General features: G+C 43.7%; 1 protein-coding gene across 1 annotated transcript; it reads right to left on the reverse strand.

Annotated features, from left to right (window-relative positions):
- Positions 1 to 22,755: 22,755 nt before the first annotated feature.
- On the reverse strand, positions 22,756 to 23,788 carry LOC117902572. Its single transcript, XM_034814031.1, has 2 exons — positions 23,700 to 23,788; positions 22,756 to 23,637 (listed from the first exon to the last, which is right to left on the reverse strand). The coding sequence occupies exon 2, from the start codon at positions 23,635 to 23,637 to the stop codon at positions 22,876 to 22,878; it is 762 nt and encodes a 253-aa protein (XP_034669922.1). The 5' UTR covers positions 23,700 to 23,788; the 3' UTR covers positions 22,756 to 22,875.
- Between the last annotated feature and the right edge of the window lie 2,857 nt (positions 23,789 to 26,645).

The raw sequence follows: 26,645 nt of genomic DNA on the forward strand, positions 1-26,645 counted from the left end.
GGCACATTTCATGGTGTAATGACTTAGTTTTGGGTTGTCGGTTGTCGCTTGTCGCTTGTCTTTCCCCTTGTGCCATTTCCGCTGTCAGGACCATAACATAACAAAACATAACACGATGGAGGCGCACAGTCGCGTCGCGGAAATGCCTGTGTATAATGGTGGTTCCTGAATTGCATGTTGCAAATGTTAATTACATTGCCAGACTACCCCAAAACGCCATTCCATGTAGGTACATGCATGTACACACATTCAGAGCCACTTGGCTACACACTGAGGAAGTGGCTGTGGTGTAACGGCAATCAATAACTTTGAATCAGAGCATGAAGACGCTTGAAGAGGTGCCCCAAAGAGGGTTTGGGGCTAAGAGGATGGCAGACTAAATTCGCTTCAAATTAATTGGGATAAATTATAGTTCAATGCAACGAAAGTAGGAGCTTAAAAACAAGACTAACATAAGCAAAAACAGAATTTAAGTTCCATAAAATATAAATTCCTCTTTGTAAAACTCATTTGCTTGGGCCAGCTACTTGGTGTCTCTTCCAGCTAACAAAAAGGAAGTCTCTTCCTCTATAAATTGCAGTCTGCAAGTGCAAAATCTGTGTAATGATCGCTCAAGATCCAAGTGAAATTTTCGCGCTGAACCCCACGCCCCAACAGTGAGTGTGTCGCAGCTTACGTCAATCTGCCAGAGAGATAAAAAAGAGCAGACAATCGACCAGCAGGTAAGAACGAACTAAACTCAACTCCACACAACTCGGATTAGTCCATTGAATTTTTAAATTTTATTTGTATTTTTGCCGCTACAAAGATTTCTATGTAAATATGAAGCCAAGACGATCCGATCAATACGTTTTGTAGTTGGTCTGCTTCGGCTTTGTCGGGGCTGGGATTTTGGCAATAAATTTCATGAAAGTACGAATTTTAAATATAAAACTTGCCCATACTTAGAGATTGTATCGGTGACAGTTTGTAGCAAAATTATAAGTTTTAATCGTAATTAAAATAGGGAGCCTGTGGGTGGACTTTTTGGCTGTGTTTCCAAGAGCTGAAGTTCTATTATTTCCCTTTATTATCTCCGATTTAATTCAATGAAGTCAATAATTTAATACACATAAATTTTAAGCGATGAAATCTCTACCAAAAATCCACACCATATTCTAGATTACAGCACTGTACCGCACTGTACAAGCGAGCACACAGCCTGCCGCTGGCAGCCACAAAATTTATGCATACGAAATCGTATTTTCGCCTCGATTGGTGCCAGTGCTGTGCTGTGGCTTTGTTGCTCGGGCTTAATGAAGATGGGACAATAATAATTTTTAATAGGTTTTACTATTTTGGCTTAGATCAGCTCACTCGAAGAGCACCACAAGGAGGGGCTAGAGGGGTGCCAGAGGGACACAGCGGGCGAGTTCGTGTGTGCGGATGGGCGGGCAGACAATATTCAAATTGAATCGCTTTTATCTGTGTTTTGTCACTAAATTGGCAACTGAAGTCAAACCGAAATCCAAACTGTAGCTACTTACGGCCATGCCATTCGAGACTATGAATTTTGGTAGTGGCAAACGAAGTCCGAATTGGCTTTAGATTGGCATTGGGCACTGGCTATGCGCAAGTAACTGCCAATGAGATCATGATCTATATATAGTTGGCTCTCTCGAGAAACTGAACGCAGAATCAGAACCCAAAGGCAGCTCTGATGAGGCAGTTTTGATTAGCATTTGCCGCTTTTTGACTGTAATTGTTGTTACTCTCCTCTATAAAGTCCAGAAGTTGGCTGGAAGCTGCCAGATAAACATTCCGAAAGTTGATTGTTATATGTCAAGTTTAAGTATTTTTATGTTTATTTTTTATAGGAAATTTAGGTGCTTCTTTGTTTTTTATTTACTTTAAAAAGCAATTTACTCACAGTCCAGTGGCTGTACTAAAAAATTCCATGCCGCAGAGTCTACATTTATATGTGAAGAGATCTGTATCTGTGGGCCTTATCTATAGTTTTAGAAAACAAAACGAAACTGATTTTTATTGAATCAAGTTTTGTTTTTATTAGTTGTCAAAGCCAGTTTGCTCTTGGACAACAAAATCATGTCCAGAACATAAGAATGGGTAGCAAAAATGTTAAAAGCGATTCTGTAACAGACTCTTAAACAGCTTGAAAAACATTTTGGATTCCAGAAAATTGTCTAAAATGCTTTAAATGAATTAAATTTAAATTCTAATATTTCAGCATAATCAAAAACCTTTTTTTAAACATATTTACTGTCAATTTCTTATGATTCCTCCTTCCGAAATGCTGCTACTTTGTAGAAATATTCCACCACATCTCAAGCCCTTTTAGTAGCTGTCCCTGAGGGCACTCTCCGAGTCAGCCAGCAAACTAGGAAGTTCCGGCAAGAACAATTGAACTAAATGAATCTGCTCTGCTCTGCCCCTTGTTCCGCAATGGAGTACAGACACAAGAGTCGACTGGCTAATGACGTTGACGAAGTGACGATGGCTAAGTGGTTGGCGGGTCTCGAGAACTGGTTCCATCCAAATGACCGACCGATCAGCAATTGGCTCGGGGCGGGGCCAGGTGGACAACAGCTGAAGCCTCAGCCTCAGCCCCATGCCCATATCCATATGTGTTTAAACACTTCCGCAAATACGCAAAAAACCAGTACACAGACACACGACGGAGAGACAATCATCTTTCGGGGGCATTACTTAACAGAGCTCTCGAGAGGTGCGAACAGTCTCATCGTCGCATCGTTGTGGGCCAAACCAGTTCTTGGGACTCCAAAATGCTTATCGAAAAAGTTATTTAACAATAAATTTAAGGCTGACTAAATTTGCTCAATTAGATTGAGGATTACCTGAGTCGTACATGGGGAGAGACATTCAATAGGAGGGAGCAGAGCATGCCAGAGAATTCCATTCCTATAAATCATGTCAGTGGAGTCTCAGAGTCAGAGTTCAAAGAACGTTCCAAAATGCACCCTCAAGCCGTGATGCTATGGGACAGATAATAGAAATTTAATACAGCTACAAAGGTGAAGCAGTCCGTGTGTCTGCCAATTAAAGTAGAGCCATGAAGCATTGTCACATGGCCTCAGGTACAGGTGTCTAAGATAGATACAGACACAGACACAGAGACAGAGACAGATACAGATACTCCACGCTTTGTGTTTGTATCTTTGACTGCGCACAGCCTTTGGGCCCAAGACATTGAGTAATCGAATTAATAATAGCCTCAAAAATTTAATTTTCAACTGAATAAATTATCAATTCTACTTTTGACTGTGCTGCCAGCCCAAACTTCAGCTGTTGCATGGAATTATGTTTTGGTTGGGGGCCCAGCCATTAGAGCAACTTTCCTAGAAAAGCAAATTGCAATTGCTACCTGAATGGGAATGGGAATGGGAACTGGCAGAATGTTTACCTTCATGACTTCCGTTGGAGTCATGAAAACTGCACATGAGATTTTGTAGGCGACCCTGAAATGGTTCAAAATAAATATACAACAAAATATATGCGTAGAGCTAGAGCTGGGGCTTTGTGCAGTAAACTTGTTGGCAATTGAGTGGATCCGTTAATTATAGAGCACGATCAATTATTCATTTGCCGGATTACCTGGGAAGAGCGCAGCGCCGAACCACACAGCGTTGGCGAAAAATGAACTTCATTTAAACTGATTCTGCGAAATTCGTTTTTATTTCGCCGCCTCACTGACGCTGCTCCAGGTTCGTGCTCTGTGAATCTCAGAAACTGTCTGCAAGTCGCTTCATTTCAATATTTTTATTGTCTGATTGAAGTGTGACGTTTCGTTCTGCGCAGGCAGCTGTGGATCGGATTGGGAATCTCTCGTGGCTCTCACTCTGCCTCTGCTGCCCAGGTCAAGCCTCAGTCTGGTCGGCTTTTTGCAAAGAGATTAATTGAGGATCGAAACGGGAATTGCATGAGCAGCAATTCGCAGCTTAATTGTTTGGTTGCATGGCTGCAAATTACCGAAAGATATATGCATATGCATTTCATCTTAACTGCGTTTCTCCAGAGGTTTCATCAATCTTGCAGAGCGCTCTTTGCAAGATAAATCGATAGTAAAGTCAGGCGAAGGACTTCCGTCAGAGGAGGCATCCCTTGCACACGCAAGCCTCTGCAGGCAGGATGCAATGTCTAAGAAATTGACTCGAAAGAGAGCAGGAGAAAGATTAAAGATGCATAACTTGGAGCATTAAAGGCTTGAAGAGGCAGAAGAGCTGCGTGGCACAGTTGTAATAAGAGACTAAGAAAATTGCTAATAAAAGGATTAAAATATAAAGAAGTCATAGAAAATGGTTGCCAGCAACTAAATTTCCAACCACAACAAAATCATTTAAATATTCCACCATCAAAAATGTCTTATCCCAAGCCAACTAAAACTATGAGCAACATTCTTGCTCATCAAAAAGTGTTTCTTCTCTGGATGAACTGTCCACGCCCTCTGTCCGCCCACTTATTAACACTTTTGAGAGTCTAGAAAATTAGTTTACAGGGAAAATTAATTGCCCAGAAATGCAGAAAGAAGACTCGCATCGAGCTGCGAGCTGCGAGTACAAGCTAATTGGGCGTACCCCGCACACCGCACCCCGCACCCAGATAAATGGCCACAAATTGGACGCTTCGCTGGATGAGTCCGTTGTCTGTCCTCAAGTGGAACCTAGAAGCGACGATAGACGGAACATTGGGCACGAAGGTCTTGGCATGGCCGGCTCTGGTGACGCTTTTCACCTGTTTGCGCGACTTTCAGGTGACCGAATTCGGTGATGACGTTGACCACCGGGGCAGAGGCAGGTGGAACATTGAGTGGCCCTGTCCTCGAACCTCACTCCCCTGACTATTTGGAACCTCCTCCCTTTTTGGGGTCTCTCTCTAGGGTGCGTGTGAATGGGACAGTTGTGTTGTTGTCGTTTTGGTCGTCCTGGCATTTGCTTGTTCCTTTCGTGTTTTCGTTTTGTATTCTGTAAATAATTTTTTGTTCAAATTTCAATCGGGAATGGTGTTGGCACAGGTAGAGAGACCGCAAATGAAATCATCGAGTCCGGACCCGGACTGTGGTCACGGTCGGGCGGCCTTTGGGTCTGCCTCTCTCTCTCTCTCTCGAGGATTGAGAATCGATTTCCCTTTCGATGCCTCAGCATCGGTATCCAAAGAGTGTGGAAAGGTCAAAGCGGGGCTGTGGACAGGCAGCACACAGAGCAGAAATTCGATATAGAAACCGAGATCTGACTTATCCGACCAGCCAGAGAGACTTGGGCAAACATCCGCCTGCTGTCCGTTGACAAGGACGCGACACAGGACCTCAGTCAAGGCAGCTGGCAGGCATTACCAGAGGCCGCTCAACAAATGCCTTCATTCCGCTTCGCCACAGACACTCGTAACGGATGCAAATGTGGACTGTAAGAGGGGGGAGGACAGCTCCTCTCTCTCTCTCTCTGTGTGTGGGAATTGTAATTGGTGGCACTTTCCCAGTTTTCCTTTGTTTGCACACACTTGACAGCGATGCTGCTGCTGCTGGTCCTGTCTGCATGTCCTGTCTGCAGTATTCTCCTCTCATCCTCTGATTCGCACAGCCTTGCACATCCACGTCAAATATGCACTGCAAATATGCCAAGAGAAACATTATATTTTACGAAGCCAGCGTGGAAATCAGTTGCTGCACAATGTCAGGGAAGCATCAGGAGGAGCGCTCTCTGGAATCCACTTGGCCAGATAAATGTGTTCATAATATAACATATGTAGACGTATGTGTGTACATATAAGTATGTTCATAAGTGCACAAATATGTTGGGCATCCATGCCAGAAGGTGCATGGAGAATATTCCTGCAGTTTATATTAACATAAGCGGAATGGTGTGCTAATTATTTTACATGTGTTCAAATGTAAGCACAATTTTCCCTAATTTAGTAATCAGAAACTAAAGCTTAAATGCTAAATTCAAACACCTAAAAGCAGGCTCAAATGTTCTCTGAAGTTAACTAATTTTAATTTGCGTCTGTCAAAATTTCTTTATCTAGGGGAAGAAGAGTTTGAAGCTGTTGCTGCTGGAGAATTCTGAGAGTCTTCTCAGAGGTAGAAAAACAATATTTTAAGCCCCAAAAATGATTTACTATATTTAATATGGCAAACGCTAGAAACAAACCAAGTCACACCAACTGTCCAAGAATATCTTAGGGCCCGGCAAATATGCTAATCTTCCATTGATCAATGGCTAGTGTCAGGGGTCAGTGGAAGCCAGGTTCCCACCGTTCAAATACAGCAACGCCCTCGTGCGTGTTTTGTTTAAATAAATTTCTTTGATATTTACTTTCAAAAATTTCAGTTGAGTTCAGCACTTGGCATTTATCAAAATCATTTCAAAATTATGCAAATTTCTCAAAGACTGCAATCGGCTGTGGAACTGGAACACACTTTCCCCAAAAAAGGGAAGAAAAACTAACGCTCTAAATCATTTTACTGCCGCTGGACATGGGCCATCTTGCTCTTGGCCCGAAAGTCTTTTGGGCCGGATAGAGGCAACAAATTTTCGTAAAATTATCTGCCATTGTCTGTTGTGCCTTTTGGGGTCTTGCCGCAATTGTTGTCATTGTTGTTGGCTTGTTGTTTCCACCATAATTCTTCTAATTATATGATCTATTACATTGGATCCAGAGCATATGCATGGCCAGACAGTACCGGACACACTTGTAACACATTTTAGCATATTTTATTAATTTAAATAATTCACTTGGGTCACTCCGCGCGATGCTAGACCAGCGATAAGCCCCAGATATGGCGATAGAGATGGGTTGCCAGGGGGTGCCAAGGGGTTGCGGAGTTTGTTCAACGATCAGTGACGAACTGCCCCGGGAAGCAACTTTCATCCATGTACAATGTACACACAGACAAACATTCGTACGAGTATGTATGATGTATGCCCAAGATGTTGGGTAAAGTTGAGTGAAGAGAAAGAAAAGTCAGCGAAGCGTCCAAGCGACCGCATCCACCTCCGTTAATTTGTCGAGGCCGCTAATTAAATTCAGTGGAAAACTGCCGCATTTACAGTCCAGGGAAAAGCAAGACTCCACCGAATGTTTCGAATTCATTTTAAATGAATTATTTTACATTTGCCACATAACCGTAATTCGTTTATTATTTAGCCAGCCCCCGAGGCGGCCGCCTTCGCATCTGCCTCTGCCTCTGTCCGAGTTTTCGTTCAGTTGAGTCCGAGCTCTTCTGCTGATGGATTTGTCGGCGCTCTGTCCGCGACGGCACTTGAGTAATGGGTGTATAAGTGACGTCCACGCCCAACGATATTCAAATGCCAGCAAAGCGGAGCAGAAAGAGTATCAAATTGGAGGGCCGAAAAGGGAAGTTCTCCAGCCATCTAGGGCTGAAGTTGATTAATGGCATATTCAATTAGTAGGATCATCTGTGATGGATTTTCTTACAGAATGATCTCACATAGGCAGCTCGTAAGATAGTATATTGATTATGTCTTTGTTAGCTGCTCCTCAAATTAAATTTTAGGCTTGGGAAGACAGGCAAAGTTGCATTTCAGTCCAACTAAAATTTTCCCATATTTTCACTTAACTTTCGCAATCGATTGTCTGTCAAATTAGTAAATTAAATTACTGAGAATGGTTTTAGTGATAACAATTGCTGTACTATAATCTCTATTCCATTCCTAATATATTTAATTTTGTTTCCTAAATGATATTAACCATTGCATTACCATGAATAATTCGTAGAATTTACTGAAATCCTCCACACAATGTTGCATATTTTATGTGCAATTTAATTAGCTGCACGTGGAAATAAAATGTGCCATTTTTGTGGGGTAATTTAATTTAAAGCACGTTCGGGAAATCCTAATTCTGAGCTGCTGCATCTGGCCCATGTTATAACTGAATTTTGCAGCCGCCATCCTGTGCCCATCAATGTCAACTGTCGTTTCATTGTTATATTTCTCCCAGGAGTAGAGTCGGTGAAGTGCACACACATAGCGCCGGGGACCCACGGGTATTTGGGTGCATTTCTATCACCGCTTTGTTACTGGTGTCAAAAGTCAACAGCTGCCGCAACGTAACCGTTACCGTTACCGTTTACCGTATGTTTGCTCACGGCACACACTGCACAGCTGGAAAAGTGAACTGCGCTCCGGCAAAAGATCAATCCGCGTCAGAAGCCAACTCATCATTAGCGCTTATTAAGTGGAGCTAATCCTTTGCCGCTGCAGCGACCCGTGCGTGTCAAGTGGCAGAGATTGGGTCAGAGATCTCGGAATTATTTGAATAATGGTCCGAGCGCCTACCTTAGATGAATGGGAACCCAAACTCTAACCCAAAAGCAAACAATACAACAAGTGGCTCCACTCCACTCCCCTAGCCGACTGTGATCCTCACGCGCCATCCGTCACTTGACAGCCCTCACCGACAGACCAGACCAGAGCAGACGTCAGTCAGGTTGATGTTTTGACATCACAACATCATTATCTACTCGTCTAACTCGTTGTCAGTGGTGCTTCCCACTCCATGTTCTATGTGGTATTTGCCTCATCATCATCATCATCATTCAGAAGAGGGCTCGCATCGTGGCAATAGAAAACGTTTCTTTGGATCTCGATCCCTTGTAATTTGGGTCCAACAAAGTGCTCGAGCCAGGCCACTTGTCCAGTTTGTTTTTGATTTGCCTAACCACATTGAATTGGGCCAATTAAGCTGCCAGAATGGATACCACCACTGTGGGGGTGCAGTTTGGGTTGCTTTTTGGGGGGACCTACGCTCCATAAAAACCAATTAAATGTCACTAGAGTAAAGAGCAGTAAAGATTTAATCATGGCTCGAACTCTGCTGTTGATCAAACACTCAGCGAGCGAGGACCTCTCCTCTCCTCATCTCTCCCTCCATTCCTTACATCGCGTTTTACAGCCAAAAAGAAAGTGTGAATCAATTAGCCTCGAGCCCAGGGCTCTCTCAATCTCAATTGTTTGCTTTGGCGAAAAAACAATTAGAGAATTTTATTGCCTTCGATTTTACTACGCCCGAGCCCAGACCCATGCCATGCCCATCCCGGTCACAATTGTCTTGTGATGGTTGTCTCTGTGTTTACTCTTGTTTGTTGCCGTTGTTGTCAATGTCGTAAAATTGTTTGCAGCTCATTCCGGGTCGGGCCCTGTCGCCGGGTGAAAGGCCAAGCGATAAAACCGTAAGTGCAGACACTTCAGCGGGCTCGTTGCGGGCGTGGCATGCGATGACCGATGCCGATAAGCGATGCCCCAGGCTCGTGCCTCAAAGTGTTCCATTAGTTTACATGCTGTACTAACATCAGCTTTTGGAGAGTATAGAAAGTAATATCTCTACATTTACGAGTGCATATTAGCATTTCAGGAAAATCCTGCCAAAAGGAAGTTGCTGGTTATCCAGCTGTCCAGCAATCTGTCAATTGTTAAGATGCGATTTTCCTAGTTAGATCAGCGCAAAATGTTCCAAAATATCAGATTTTCTATTCTGATTTAAACTTCTCAAGAGAGTTGTTACACCTTCGCTAACAAACCAAAACAATTGAATGGTCATGGTCATGGTTCGTTCCGTTCCCCTGTCGATAGTTTGACATCTCTAGTGTAGAGCAACAAATTTGTCATAGGGAAGAGTCGGCAGGGCAACCGTCAAACAGTGCTGGCTGCCTCGTCAAGTGCCTCGTCATCGCCATCGCGTAGCCGTCATCGGCGTCATGGTTCGTTCTATGTTGAAAGGGAAATGCGGAACGTGGAATGGTCAACGGGGACGGAGACGGAGACGCGGACCACTGCTGAGTGTTTGGCACGCGCTCTCTCGCCGATCTGCCTCTCTGAACTGAATGAAAATGATTAGTTTGTGTTGTCTGATTTTGACAAGTGTTGTCATTAAGCTTGTCCAAACATATTCGCTTGAAGAATTGACAAATTCCCAAATATGTTTGATGATACACAATTTGTATGAAATAAATAAAAAATTTGCTTTCCAATGCACAGGAATTAAAATTGCTTTGCATATAAAATAGGCTAAAACCAATGCTGTTGGATACCATGATTGGCGGAGAAAATATAATATTTTCAACTCAAACTCGTAATTTTCAAATATTGTACATATTTTGTGATTGATGGCCTCTGACTGTAGCAATGAAAGAAATGTCCAAAACAATCAACATTTCAAAGAACAAATTTAAGCAAAACCCAGCTCGATCTCCGCTTTGGGCAATTAAATTTCTTTTATTCCAAACATTGATTTGTACATTGCCGGGGCCAACAATAACTGAACTTTGATCATAACTGAAGCCATAATTATGGGCGAACCCAATTTAAGAGTCTAGGCTTAGGTTGCTCCAAGGGGAACAGATTTTATGTGTGTGCCTGCAATAAAAATGCTTTATAAGATATCCATATATTTTTCCCATAGCTGACCGAGAGATGCACGGAACGAATCTTTATTTATGGCATAATGATCGCCGTCGTCCGAGTCTAAGTCAGAGTATGTAGCGAAGGAAAACGGTTGTTTTTTTTTTGGGTTCTGTTCCCAATACTCGCATCCGTCTCATCGCTTTACGATCAATGTTCAATTCGGTTGTGTTTTTGTATGTGTGTGTACTGTGGAGTGGGGGGCATCATCTGGTTCTGACTTGGGCTCTTACTGCTGGCCCTGGCCCTGGTCGCGCTCTCGATAATTCTTTATTATTTCTCTAAAACTTCACCTTTAATTAAACACGAAACGAAATTATAAAATTGTACCTGCTTTAGCAGCCGCCGCCGTCCCTATCCAAGTCCAAGTCACAGTCAAAGTCGAAGTCAAAGAGTCGCGGTCGCATCGGTGTATTTCGTGTATTCCCTGTAGGGATGGTGATGGGTATATACTCTTCTGTAAATGTATAAAACAGAATGCTTACAAAAATCCATAAATCCTTATAAATCCATAATTACATCACAGCTAGAACAGGGCGATCCATTTGTTTACTCTAGTTATAGGGTAACTCCATAGTCGCTGCATGCCCTTTATCATTCTTACTTGTTTTCAACTGTTTTCTGTTTCCACGACTGGGGGAATTTCTACCTGGACAGTACACGCGGCGCATCGCGCAACGTCTCTTCTGCCGTTGTCTGTTTCCCCCCACTGCTGTCCGCTGCTGCTCATCTGCCTGCCCCGCTTTTGTCTTGTGTGTGTCCCCAAATTCGATCAATTTAGATACAAACACCCATTTATGCATCAGTACCTTTTATTAAACTACTCTCTCTCGCTCCCTCTCACTCACTCTCTTACTTACTCTGTGTCTCTGTCTGGCTGTCTTCCTGGGTGCACGCGTATTGGTGTTTGTGTGGGTTGTCCCATGGGCCGAGCTGGTCGTCCGCAGTCTGATGGCAGCAATACGTGCTGCCTTAATAAGCCCGTTAATGGAATATTAGGCAAAGAGTTTCATTTGTGCGCTCCATGTGGCTGGCGCGGGGGAAGGAGAAGCTGGTCCAAACGCGTACGCACATGGCGACAGAGACACACTGAGAGACAAACACTCCGATTGAGTGGGACAGAAACGAATGAGAGAGTCGGAGAGTGGGAGTGTAGAAGAGAGGGAGAGACCAGACTACAGTCAAAGCTGAAATTATCGGCGGCTGCTGCGCTGCTTTATTTACCTGCCATGCGAAGAGGTGAGGGTATATGTATTGGTAATTATTTATGTCACATAAGAAACGTTTCCATCTGTATGCAAGTTGCCATGGCAGAAGCTTAGAATCGCTCTCTACTCTGTGCCCTGTAATCGTGCAGAAGGCGTTCTACCCCTTCCTCCCACCACTCATAGCGCCTGTAATTCTTCATTCGCAACGAAGTACCGGGTAGCACATGGTCGAGACGTTCTTTCTTGATACTTATTGTAGTTGCTGCTTCTTGCTCATCTTCTTATTGCTGCTGCTTTTGTTGTTTTGTCGCTCTTTGCACACTTTCCAGTGAGTGAGTGAGATAGACACTGCTGTCTGAGCGCAGACGCACACAGCTAAAGCAACGATCGAACGATTTTAGTGCTGGAATGCAATAAAATTGTATTTTTGTTTTGTCCGATTTGATTCAAGTTTTATAGTTTGTCCGCTTATTGTGTGTAGTGTAGGAGACACGATATACCCACATGAGACTAGCGGGGTACACGCACACAAGCAATACACGGCGAACAAGAAAAAACTTGGATACATCCCATAATACAATACAATGAAAGAAATTCCTAAACTGGTACATACAGGTATCAATATCATACCAAAGTTATGCATGGCCATTCAATGGGTGCTGTATCTGATATCCATTGGAAATATTTACATTGTGGTGTATGGTTATGAAATTGTATACCAGTTCTAAGACGCTCCAACTAGACTAACGAAGTCTCGAAATTTGTGGTACAGTTGTTCCGAAAGCTAAGGATCGGTAGCACCCGTTGACCCGCGGGATATCATGAATCCTTTGCTAATTACAGTTACATGTTCCATGTATAATCAAAAGAACATTTTATGAAACGTTAGTTCCACCATTAAATTTACAGAACATGTTTTATTTATACCCTTACGACCTAAAACTCTACTCCACTAAGTATAACCATCTATGCAGCATCTAATCATCATACCCAAGAACAAGTTCTACCATTTGTACCATTACCATTGGAAGTGACTCTTTTTATTCAGTTTCATGATTTTCCGTGCCTGTGTGAGTTAGCTTTGTCGCAGTTGTGGGATATTTATTCCGATACTCGCACTAAATTCGAAATTAACATAATTTGATCGAGCGGTGCACCAAGGGCGATGCATTTTTTATGACCCCAAGCCCCATCCCATTCCATCACTGGCTGGGAAATTATTACGAGGAAAACGATACCTTTTCCTTTTCTCTCTCTCTCTGGGCCACAAATAATGAACAAGATGCTTTCTTTTCCATCTTTACATTTATCTGCAAGGAGGATCTGGGTATTATGGCAATGAACCGTCTGTCGGGGGGGACAGAGCATCCAACTAGACAAATGTTATTACCAAAAACGAAGACAACGACCGACCCCAAAGATCTGTGACTAAATTTATTCAAAAGAGATTCGAAAAACGTCGCGTTTGCTTCATTCTCTCCCCTTTCTTCGTTAATTTGAAACAGTTTGATACTTACGGACACGGGCAGGGGCATCCACAAAAGATATGGGATACCTAGGCACCCATACTGGCACTCAGACTAAAGGTAATTCTAATACGTGTGACTGCCATTAGAGGAAAGTACTTTGGAGAGTCTTCGGATGCCGCCGCCATCGTTTGGGCAGGGACGGGGACCCATCCCCTGCTCCAGTGTCAGAGTGGCAGCATCCAGCATCCAGCTAGAGCTCTTGCATTTCACCATTGCCACGTCTTTCTCCCTCACTGCCGCTGGCTTTCTTTCACCTACAAGATTTATGGCACTGTATTTGTATTATTTTTAGTTGTTTTATGTCAGCCACAGATACAGAGACACAACTGTCCCCAGTCCTCGGCCTCCCCTTGACTTTGTCCGCCGCCTGCACACAATCGTACCTGAACGTCGGGCATTCTTGGTTAGCTTTTGATTCAGGAGCGAGCCAGCTCTTTGGATGACTAACTACCATAGTAGCAGAAGGGGTTGGTGCCAGGAATAATCGTATGACTCGCTGAAAGTCAGTCTTCGTTGAGTCATCGTTTGATGCCTTCAACGTACAACACATAACCACAATTGCAATTGCGCTTTTTAGAGTACTCGCACTCGCTGTTGCATTTGCATTTGCATTTAGTTACTAAGTTATTAGAAAGTGCATTACAGCGTCAAAGAATAAACCAAGCGTCCGTTTGATAACATTTTGAGCTAATAAATTATATTATTAAGCTACTCCTTCACAGCGATTTAAATTCGTAGGTTATCCTACATGGAATTAAAGAATTAGTGTTATTAAGAGATGCAATAGTTTTTCTCTGATTTAATTTATTTAAAGCCTATGGCTTAGCGCATTAAAAACAATATTCCATTTGACACATTTTAATGGCAAAAAGATTAAATAAATTGCCATAATTAATTTTCTACTTCTCGCTACAAAAATATTAATTAAATCCGTTTTTGCTATTTCCGTTTTTTGGGCGCAACTGAACTTTATCTTATTGATGAAAACTGTACTTTAATTACTAATGAAAAAGTTGTTTTTAATATTTCTGGACATTAATAAGCAACCAAAGAACTGCTGATTATTGTGGGTTTTCCTTTAATCAAACTCGATCTTAAAACTAAACTTAATAAATAGTTTTAGTACCATAAACCAAACACCATAAAATATAACCAAAGCGGTAAAAGCAAAAGAGACCAACTTTTGTGAGGTCATTAAACTTAAACAGTTCTGTGGAGGCGGCCAATGAAGTCTTCCCAATAAACTTGATGTATGAGCGCAGCCACCTCGATTACCAAAAGACTAAATTCAGTTGTGTCTTGCCATTCAGGCCGAAGCAAGTGAAGCACACAATAGATCAAAGAACAAAAGACAGCTCTACAGTTGGCAATAGTTATTAGAAACCCATGGCACATCCTCTTGGTCTGGCTCAACTGCCATTTGTGGCATGCCACGTGCAACAACGAGAGGCACATAAATAATGTCTTGTCGCTAATTTCATAGAAGTTATTAATTAATGTATGGTACGCAGCGGCAGATTTTGTCTCTAGTTCTTGGCCATCTTCTAAGTATTTGTGGGACTGCGGTCATTCCCATTCCATTTGTATTCCAATTCCAATCCCACTTGATGTTATGCTAATCGCAGATGGTCGGAGAGGCTGTGGCACTGAAGAGGCTTTACGATGGCCGGTAGAGACATGTTCTCTGTATAAAATTAAACAACGTTTGATTGCTTTTGTGTGGAGAGGGATCGCAAAGCATTTTTCTATCTTATTTCCAGTTCTCTTATTTCGCTTATTATTCCTTTTGGAGTCACACAACGAAATTTAAATAAAAGTTGAAATTTCTTCTTAGTTTCGAAGGTTCATTGCACTGAACAAATGTTGGGAGTAGAGCGGGTTTCGAGATGTCGTTACACCGGCCACGATCAAAGATCGATAGAGAGATCTTCTGCTCTCAGCTTGGACCGGGGAATTCCCAGAAGTGAAAAGGATTTACTCCAGCGATCTTGATCCTCTCTAATGCTGAATCTAATCAGCAGGTGTTGCCTGATCGTTCAGTCCAATTATTGCCAAACAATCTAAAGTGCACGCATCCCATTCGTGCCCCTACGTGATTTCGCACTCAAGATAGTTGCCTCCAGGACACGGTCTCCTGCCCGTCCTCGTTCTATTCCGAGAACTGCAATTGTTCTCTTGCCCCTTTGTTCACCCACGTAGTTTTGCTCGGACGTGCGTCCTGCCCCTCACAAGTAGAAAGAATCTTTCCAAAGATATGCCTGAAATTGCCAAATTGTCCTACATATGAGCCTCATTCTAATTATGTATGTGCCACAATTGCTATGCGGGAATACAAAAGAAAAGAGCATCATGCATTTACATTTATACTCGCCGTATTTTCCTTTTGCATTTGATGCCAGATATGGGCAACCCATTCAGGCACATGTGATGCAAGGACAACAGTTGCTAAACGGGTTGGTAACAATGATTGTGTGGCTTACAAATGGAAAGTCATACAATGGGAATGAAATCAACAATTGTGATTTCTTGAGAATGATATTTCCCGTACGACCATCACAGATGTGTGGCATAGAGAAGAACTGAAATTATTTTATAGTCATTAGTTCCAGGCAGCTAAACTTTTATTCCCTAAAGTTTTTGTGGTACTCTTGTCACTCGCCTAAGACCTAAAATGTCTCCTACAAATTATAGTGCAAATTTCCATTAAGCATTTTCATTACATTCATTCATTCGCTGGCACTTCCGCTCTGCTCCTTAACTTTCCTTAACAAATTTCTCAGGCCATAACTTTGAGTTACTCACTAAAGTTTTTCCAGTGAAACTGGTGAATAATGTGAGGGGAGTTGTCTGATCATTAATGAGAAAACTCGCAGATGCAATCGCAATTAGTTTGGCTACCGCACAAAGACGCGGACACGGACGCGGACGTCTTCCTGCCACTGAATCTGAATCTGAATTGGCAGGGAGCGAAAGTCAGGACTGCGGAAAGGCGATGAACATTCAATGGCAGTGAGTCAGCCCCCGAGGAGGAGGAGCAGCAGCAGCAGCGTCAGTAAACAGGAAACAGCAGCGACAAGGAGCAGAAAAGTGAAGCAGCAGCAGCGGGGGCAGCAGCAGCGGGGGCATGGCCTGCAGCGCGAAATGTTGCACCATGCAGTCAGTCGCTGAGTGCAAACACACACTGGGAGAGAGATGTGTGCTTTTTGGATGATGGCGCAGATCTCAGGGATGCGAAGAGGCAACCCAATCGTAAAAATTATTTTTTATTTCTTGCCACGGCCACAGAAGGAGTAAATGTCTGAACAAATTTGGACTGCAATGAGCACCAGCAGTGGAAAGGGAATGGGAATGGGCAATGGTTATGGCTATACGAGCAAGATTACTTGGCACCAGATTACAATACCTCGAGACTTGGCTGGGGCTAGTCGTTAGACCCCAAGAGATACGAGTATGGCCAGCACATTGAGCAAAATTCTGCAGAAGTAGAAGCAAAAATCAGCACAAGATACAACAGACAGAGAGACAGCCAAGGCAGATCGACCTTGAAAAAGGCAAACTATGCCGGCAGCAGGCGCTACACACACACACACACACACACACACATGGAGCGGGAGAGCTTTCAGAGAGCTCTGCTCTGCTCTTTCCTGTGGTCCTATCAGCAGTGGCCCAGGGGCCCAGATCGGAGAACGAGTTTCGCCCGTGCATCTGTATGCGAAGTGTATCTAACAGATACGCGGATACGCAGACACACACCAACATCCAGATACGCGACTGTGTGCAGATGTGTGTGTGTGGCATGGGAAAAAGTCAAAGACGAAGGCGAAACTCGGTCTTTGTGCCAATAGAACTTAGAATGCGGTAGGACGACGACAACGATGCCGCTGATGCCGATGCCGATGCCGATGCTGACAGCAGACACAGAGAGTTGTTTTTACGAGGGGATACCCTTACACGCAGAGGGTATGCTCGGGTTTGCAGAGATGTTTGATGGGAAAACTTATACTGAATATTTGCACAATCTCTTTCCACCTCCTTAAGCAGCTTGCAAGGGTATCCCCCACTTCGACTACTGCCTGCCGCATTCGCTTCTTGTTGTTGTTGATGATTTCGCTTTGTGGGGCAGGCACTGCAGGAAACGATATTGTTGCCAGACCTAATCCCCCTCGACCCCCTCGCACATCGCATTACTGCAACAATTGTGGGGAAATGGGAGCAAGTTGCTTCTAAACCCGTTCGCATGTGTTTTTTTACTCCAACTGTGGCAGCATTGTGGTGTGGTGTGTGGTGTGAAGAGTCTGTGTGAGGGCGGGCGGCGATATGCAAGATTTGATTTCAACTTCATTCTGCACATGGGATTTGATTTGGTTGTTTGTGCGCCACATTCAGAATTTAATTAACTTCATTTATTCTCCCGCAAATTTGACACATTTCACAGAGCGAAATGTTGACTTGCCCCTGCACCCCTTTGACTGTTGTCCTTCAAGCAAACACGAACATGAAAGCGAAACAAGCGGAATAAAAATAACAAAAGTTGCAACAAAAATTGAAATAATTTGAATTATAGGTGGCAAACCGTAAACCCGACTAATGACATCCTTTACCCGACAAACAGTGCGTTGCAAAAGTGTGAGACAGTTGAAATATGAAATGTGTTTATGGAAGTGTGGAGAGTCTGGACTGTAGAGGATCAAAAAGCTCTTTTTAGTAAAGGATTTGGTTGAAAGCGGTTCAAAAATGGTTCAAAATCTAATGAAAATTCGAATGTAAAACTTGTTATATATTTATGAATATCAGCAGAGTTTTTTGCAGCTAAAAATCTTTTAGAAATAGACCCTAAACCTCTGTTGAATCTTCCCCTTAACCATTTCGAACGTGGTAGCAATATTCCTGGCTCCACAACTGTTTCAAAGTAGCCTCAAAAACATATCTCAGACGGCATAATAGCAAGTCAGCTACTTATCTGTTAATCTCAATTCCCTGGAACAGAACTACACCCGACTAAGCATTATTGCCGCTGGCAGAATTAGGGCTAGGACTGGGAGGACAGACCTAAAGTCAACACGTGAATCCAGCGCAGGAGGCTGCGGATTGTGGGGGGGAATGACAATATGGAGAGCTTCATAAAGATGAGCGTTTTATGCATCCTTAACTTACACTCTATTTTAATTGCCAAGAGATCCTGAGAGTCGCCACACTTGGTCCAGGCCCGCTGCGGTGCGGTCCATTCCGGTTCGGGTTGTTGGTCCCACACTCTCCTGCCACCGATCTCATGTGCAATTAAACAGTCCGGCGCATCCAGTGCAGGGCAGGACAGCGGCAGGGGAGAGGAGAGGGGCAGGGCGAGTGCAGAGTCCAGAGTGCAGGCAAAAGCAAATTTACGTCCGCTGTCAAAAGGCAGCGACGTAGCGTATTTAATATTTTTCAGCGTGTTTTACCTTTTCATGTTGTGTCATCATCAGCATCAGGCCTCGCAGTCCTCACAGTTCTCAGTCCGCAGTCCTCAGTCCCAGCCTCTGAGTGAGCGTCAGATACAGATACGCACCAATACTCTCACATGGATACACTTACGATCCTGTTCCTGCCCGCACCTGAGTGCGGGAGGGGGAGGAGAGATGATATAGAGGTGGACCGAGCGGGCACAAATTTGTACGCTCAACTACAAACTAAAAAGTCTTCAAGTCTTAAAAGCATTTGCAGAAAAAGGCAAAGGCAAAGGCAAAAAGTAAACACAATAAAGGCATAAAAATTGCGAGTGAACAAAACAAATAAAAATCGAGAGAAATAACAAGTAGAGAAGAGGAATGCTGCCAGGAGTTGATGTTGCGACTGTGAAGTGACCATTAAAATTGGTTTAAAATTTCATTCATTCTCATGTTAATCATTTGTAGATTATAAAGAATTATTACAACATTTAACTGTAATACTTTTCATCAAACTAAAATTACAATTAAAATTTTGAAGATTAAAGGTTTCCACCTAAAATGCTCTATGCTTTTAGCAGTTTTTACCTTATTCTGAGTGTAAGGAATGACCTAAAGAAAATGAGTTTAATTTGATAAGTGGACAAGTTTTATCGGTGTCCTGTTACTAAATAGTTTTCGAAACTGCTGAAGTTTCAATAGCGTCCATGAATTCAGCATCTTCGCCTAGTATTTGTATCCCAAAAGTGTTCGTTTCGGTGTCATCACACCCTCAAAGATCTCCAACTACAGGGCATAAAAAGGAGACGCGAAACAAAATGCTGAACGGCTGGCTGAGGGGGATGCGATCTTCTCAGCGTTGCGGGGTATGGGTATGGCTGGAGTATGTTGTTTTGTATCTGTGCTGCTCATTTGCACTTGGAATACAAAAGATACATTTTCGTAAGACCATTTTGACATGACAAGATAACGACAAGCAATCCGACCAAGCGGACTCACCCAAAAGCCCCCCGCGGGAGAGGGAAGGGACGAAGAGTGGTCCCAACTGTTGACAGTGGATGAGGAGGGGTAAGAGTATGTAGAGGGGGCATACCCTGTACCCGCTCACTGGCTCCTGGCTCCTCTTCTCTTCTCTCCACCACTGTCCTGTGCTGTCCCGCGACCTTTGCCTGAGTGTTTCGTATTTTAATTTTCATTACGGCCACCTTCGCCCCCCCTGCCCCTACCGGTCCATGAAGCTGCTCGCTGGTACCCCTCCCTCTGCCGTTCCATTAAAGGTTCTTGAGAAGCTGCGCCAGCGACGACGTCAGCGCAGGCAGCGCACAAAAGTGAGTATTTCCAAGAAATTGCAAATTATTTTTGAGCCGAGCGCCTGCGCCTGCTTCTCAGCCACAACCTGAACCTCAAGCCCAAAGCCCGAAGCTCGAAGCTGAAGCGGACTCTGCAACCCAACTGCCCGTGCAGCCTCCGCAGTGCTCATCACATGACTATCCCGTCGCAGGAGACGCAAAAGCAGAAGCAGTCGAAGCCGCAGCCACGGCAGCCGCCGCCAAAATGAGTTAGCATCCCAATCCCCCGACTGGCTTCGTTTTCTGCCACGGATTGCTACCTCGTCATAGTATTGGAGAAGTGTATGTTGGGTTGGGGAAGAGTATGACACAGGCAGGAAACTTTCTTTTGTGGGATGGAAACAAAGTCGAAGACTATGAGAATCTAAGGAGAGCAACCAGAAAATCCGTGGTTCACACAGTTTTGCAGCTATTAAGCTCATATTTGGCAGAGTCATTTATTCAGCTATTAGCTATAAATCTGCCAAAAATCCCCAAGATCTGCTAAACAACTTCAGTGGAGTTTATATCGTAAGAAACAGAGTAATTTTACATGCTAAATTTTCATATATCTCTGCAAATTTTATCACTGAGTATCCCCAAGTCTATGGAGATCACACTTCCTGCATCTCTACCTCTCTCTCTCTATGTGTGTGTCTGTCCTCCAACCGAAGCAAATGCCCAGATACTTTTGCCCATTGACACTCTCTGCGCTCCGCTGGCCTCTTTATGCTGCTGCTGCTGCTGCTTTTCTGCTCTTCAGTGCGTCTGTCCAGTCTGCCCGGGCATCGCCATCAAGTGCCCCAACATTGGCACCGACCCCCGGCCTGCAGACCGCGTTGCTCCTTCCATAAAGTCGTGTTTATGCCTTCTCATAAACATTTTTATTTTAATGATTTTTATTATTGCGCACATTCGTTACTTTTTATACAGCCACGGCGAGGATCACTTCGTGGCACAGCGTATCGAATTTGATTCTGCCGCCGTGTCCCCACAATTGTGTCCTGATCTTCTGCCGTCCGTGTTGAAGTGCCACTTCCATAGGTACCTACATCTGCATTTATCCTCTACCTGTTGCCAGCTTTTATGTATAAATTTATATGTTTACTTATCCCGGGAGCATCATCATAGCTCTGCAAGTAATGCATGGGAATAATATTTCAAGGATTTCAAGAAAGAAACCTGGAAAGTATTTATCTTTAAGGGAGATAATCCCCTAAGCTAGAAATGATTTTTAATAAGAATTTAATTGTGTTGAGAATCTTCCCAATTTTTCTGCCCAGATTTGAGCTTTAACTTTACGATTGGCTCCATTTCTGGCACTCAAATCGCAGCTTAACACCGGATATTCCTTCAAACGAATCAATAAAATATCTCTTTTGCAACCCAACTTTGAGAGTCTCGAAGCCACGCTACTCATGCCATACCCCCAAGTACAAATCCATGTACAGACTTCCCGCTTTGGGCTACCTACCTACCTTCTTGTGGCGACACAGAATGTGGATAAGGCAGGCAGTCGCAGTGGCCGCAGTATTTGCAACCAATAAAAATTAATTTACGTTCGATTGCAAAGTTTTCGCCTTGGTCCGAGCGCCGCCACCGACGCTGTCGTTGATGACACATAAAATGCCACATTTACGGCCCCTTAAGATCCAACTCTTGTATTTGTTTGCCCCCCACCCAACGCCGTTTCGGTTCAGTCTCAGTCACCGTCTCAGTCGGTATAAAAATGTTCACTTCAAAAAATGGCGTCTGCCCCGGAGTGGCTGGGGGACCAGTCACAATCTCTCAAAGTCTGTGCTCATTCTGATCAGTTTGTGTACTTCTCTTTTTTTTGCATAACTCTAAGACTAACACTAACACTGACAGCCAGTGCAGAAATGGCCCTGGAGCACAGTTGGCCAGTTGGCTTAACTCCGCTTATGTGCCCCACCGCGCTTCAGCTGGCCACTCGTGAAACCTTTCCAGGAATCGGGAACCGAGGACCGCACACCGCCTGCCGGCTGGCGTGGCTGATGCTGATATTGCCTCCAGTCATGCCTGCAGTTCGGCAATTCCACCTTGAACCTCTCATTGCTTTGAAGTTTTGGTAGTTTGCCTGCCAGAAATTAATATCTCATTTGATACTGATATTCTGATATTCCTCAACGACCCAACAAAAAAGTACTTTAAAAGATAAGCAAAAGGTTTTTCAAAGATTGCATAAGCTTTTTGATATATTATGATTTTGAATGAGTTATCTTTTAAATGCTTTAAACTAAATAGGTTTATTTTCTTAGTGTGTAAATTTATTCAACAATATTCGAGCACTTAAACCAGTGCATTCTTTATGAACAATCATATTTATAAGGGTTCCAATATTACCATTGCTAAATGTTTTCTAAGCTTTTAACAACACTTCAACTCGGTACTCGGAAGTTCTTATAGTTGGTTCTGAAGGTATATTATAAGATGATTCTCACTGCTAAGTTTCGATATGGAAATTATGTTCCCACAGTCCTAACAGTGCCTGCCAAATTCGTACCAACAGCAGACCTACATCAACTTCAAGCCTTAGCGAAACGGTGCTTTTCGCTTGAGCAAAACAATCAGGAAACAATTTTGAAAGGCAGCGAAAGGCAAGCTATCAGCGGTACTCAAAGCGAAACAAGATTAATATGAGAAAATATAAATGAATTTTGATGAGAATCCGAGTGGCAGGAACACCAAAATTTAAAGCTCGTTGGCAGACTTGAAACAGAAACTGGATTACCCAGCCGTAAATTAAATATCAATCAATAAAGAGCTCCTCCTGGCGGGGTTTAGTTAATTTCGGAATGTTTTTGTACTATTATTTGCTACAAAGACTATTATTTTATTGTGTGTTTAGCATGGTGCAACACTTAATTATTATAAAGCGTATTTGGTTAGGTTTTAGTATCCCCCAAAAGGGAAAGTCAGGCTTGAATTCGATGAGTTTAGCGGCGCGGAGTCTCCTCCAGCAGAGCGACCGTGCGACGCAGCTGGTTAACTTCGGCCTGCAGACGGCCTACATTGAGGGCAGACACGGGCTGGCCGGCGACTGCTGCTGCTACTGGGGCAGGTGCTGTGGCAACTGTTGGTGCGGCTGCACGGGCTATGCCGCCAGCAAAGGGCACTGCACCCTCAACGCTGGCAATCGAAAAGTCTGGATGAATCTGTGGCGTGGTCACGTGAAGGCCTGAAGGGCCTGCCGGATTGGGTTTGCCTGCTGTAGCACCACGGTGGCTGGCTATCATTTTGTTTAGCTTGCTAATGGCAGACTCGCGCTGGGAGTCAATCACCATACGCATGGCATTCTGGTCGCCCGACGCGGCCTTGTCCATCGAATCGGAGCCCTCGTCGACGAGCACAAAGTTTATTACGTGAGCATGGGTGCCCGGCTTGATGCGGTAGATGGGCTTGCCGCCATCGCCGCCACTCGCTTTGGAAAGCGATGGAATGTCGACCATTTTGGCCATCTCGCCACCAATCTGGAATATCGACGTGTGGCCATTGACGAGCACAGGTTTGGGCATCACGTAAGGCGCCGACACCAATTGCGAGCACTTGCGCTTGGTCTTCTCCACAATGGTAGACACTGTGCATCCTGGAGTATTGCAGCCGCGCGACGCCAAGTCGCCGCCAGAAGCGGCAGCTGTGGCTGTAGCCGTGCCGCTGGGGGCTCCGGGTGGAATGCTGCTGCTACTCGGCTGCGGCATCTGTGAAAAGTAGGGAAATCAATCATCTATACAGCAGGCAGCCTAATAACAGTGCCACTTACCTTTTTAATATTACAATTTTCCTATTTAATTGATTTGAAGTTCTGCAAAAATTTTAGCGTTGTTCGCAGTGTGACCGCGGAATTATCGATTCAAAATATTGACAGACCCTCGGAAATATACCAAAATATACCCTTTCATTTTCAAAGTATACTGTAAATATACCATAAATAGTTAATTTTCCTCGACTTTGATCTTCTGTTTAATATTACCAGCTAGTTACGACTCTCAGCTTTAAAACTCTAATTTGTATTGATTCACCATTAAATTATCTACAAGATTGGCTTATCACCCTGGTTGTCCGTCCACTTCTTGACCGAAAATTCTGTAAAGGGCCTATCGGGTTTTGTGAAAACTTCACTGCGCTTTGTTAATGATACCAGTAATACTGTCATCACAGTGCGCATGACGATATACCGATAGGTTATGAAAGCGCGCAAGTTGAAAATTTGAATTCAAAAAGCGAAAATAGCCAAATGGAATGGATGAGCTTATAAAGAAGTACACGCAAGAAAGAAAAGGCTACATTTGTATTGCAAATCGTAAAAGTGTTTTTGCAAAAGGCGTGCGTGGGTGCAATGACCACTGAGATGACCTCGAACTGGCTGAAGAGACAGCGACACCCGCTTCATTTACATTCCAAGTACTTTAAGAACGGACAGACAACGCGAGTCGTTAAAAGATGCGCTCGCATCTCCAGTGCTTCGACCGCTAAAAAGCTGTTTTAGTACAGCGATTGCGAGTGAAACTGTCCGGCGGCCGCCAGCTTCTTTAATTTCCACTCGTCAATCATCCATCCCAGTCGCTCAAAGCGAAGCTCAGCCAGAACCAGAACCAGAGCTCGAGCCCGAGTGCCATTGCCATTGCCAGAGGAGCAACTCGGCCACAATAACCACATCAGAGTTGCAGCCTCATTGTTGGCTCAAATGAAATAATTACTTTAGCATACGACTGGCCTGGCCTGGCCTGGCCAACTGTCTGGCTTTCGCTCTCCGTGTAGCTGCGTGCATATGCATCCTTAGTCATGGCCAATATATCGACTCGCATTAACAACGACAACAACAGAGCAGCAGCAGAGACAGCCTCAGCAGAGGTAGTGCAATAAAACTCCACCAACACGAGTCCGGGAATAATAAGAAATGAAATGCCATTTATTAAGCATTAATAAGTGCAAGCTTCCACGTCCATCCATCCCACAGATCCTCCATGCACTTGGGACATACAAAACCCCAGAGCACACACCCAGCACTCGCATCTGACTCAGCATGCGATGCCTCGACGATGCCTGTGGCCATGCACTCTCCTGCAGCTCCTCCAGCTCAAGCCTGCTCCCCGGTCAGCCCCTCTTTCAGGCATCCGTCTCCTGGTCTGTCGCCTGCCCATCATTTTGGCTATAAACTCTCATGGTGGTGCGAGGTGGGGGCAACAACTTGCAACTTGGGGTGTCAAGATGTTAAAGTAAACTCGCTCTGCTTGATAACATATTCAATTTGTTTGTTCTATCCTGGAGGCCCATGCAGAACCTTTCTTCAGAGATCTTCTGTATTAAAGAATAAGAGTTTATATTTCTTATAATCGTATTCCAGTGCTAGTTTTTCGTATGGCAATCACATCGGAAGTTTGCGTACTTATACTCCAAAATTCTTGATTCCCTTTGATGCCTGTGACTAATCAGAATTCACGACGAGTACCTGCAGGCATTCAACAGAAGAAAAAATACAATAAAAAGGAGCGAAAATTAAGAAGTCGAAGCCTTGAATACACTTTGAAGGTTAATCATTAATACCATTAGTTAAGATTGAGCAGCTTATGGATTTAGGGATACATTCCTAATGGTTCTTAAATGTTCAGCCATAAGTTACCAAAGAAAATTACTTTTCTACTTCGCTTCTCTGCAAAAAAGTACAGTACCCTCTCAAAGTGTATGCCAAAACTGCACACCGAAAGAGCATCAGGCAGCACCTGCAGGGGTAACTTAATTAAATTCCATTGCGTTTGGTTTCAGAAATTCGCGCAACATGATGCAATTATGAATTATAAAATTAATATAAAGCTCACTTAACATGCAGGCACGTTGACGGACAGCGGAAATATTTCACCGAATCAAGCCCCAGACCCCAGACCCCAGACCCCAGACCTGACCACAATATTATTTTCAATCCCTGCAAATGGCAACGCTCTTGAGGCTTTTGGGTAAGGGCGGTACGAGTGCGAGTGTGGGCTCAAAATATAATTACAGGGCACGAAACGCAACGCAACGCATGAAGTGTGTGAAGTGAGAGTACGGCGGAGATTGAGTGTCAGTGTGTGTGTGTGTGTAAGAGCGAAATGAATGGAAAAGGCTACAAAAAGCTCTCAAATCATTCTGGGTTTCTGTGCATTCCCGTGCATTGTTCATTTCAAGGCTGTGCGAGTAGTTTTTGTATTCAATAAAAGGTAGGTGCTAGTATATTTGATGAACAGTTTTTATTCGATAAACTTTTTATGAGTGCACAGAGCAGAAATCTGCATATTGTGCACATAAATCTGTTTGTCATTGAATGACGTATGGCTTAATCTGAAAGATTACTTTATTGAAGAAGTAGTTTAATGGATTTGCAGTCCATGTGAATACAAATTTAACTGCTTCAGCGCGGGTTCAATGAAATACAGTTTCCATGTTTAGATGAAGTTTCTTGGTTTTTTTTTCTAGAGCTTAGTTGTGGAGGCAATTGAATTATTTCAGGAGCTTATTAGGAGCTGCTCTAACTCCAGCTGGCAAGCTGCAGCAGCAGTCAAAAGCTCAGATCGAACGCCAGAGCGCAAGCTTTAGCGCTAGAGAGAGAGCGGTGGAAGAATGCAAGAAAAGCAAAAACAAACAATTATTCTCGATGCCATTTACTTTACGTTTATGTTAATGCATAATGTTGAACACATCACCAATATGTATAAGTAATTAATGTTTTCTG

This window comes from Drosophila subobscura, chromosome U (genome assembly GCF_008121235.1).
Source record: "Drosophila subobscura isolate 14011-0131.10 chromosome U, UCBerk_Dsub_1.0, whole genome shotgun sequence".
NCBI classification, from domain to species: Eukaryota; Metazoa; Arthropoda; class Insecta; order Diptera; family Drosophilidae; genus Drosophila; species Drosophila subobscura.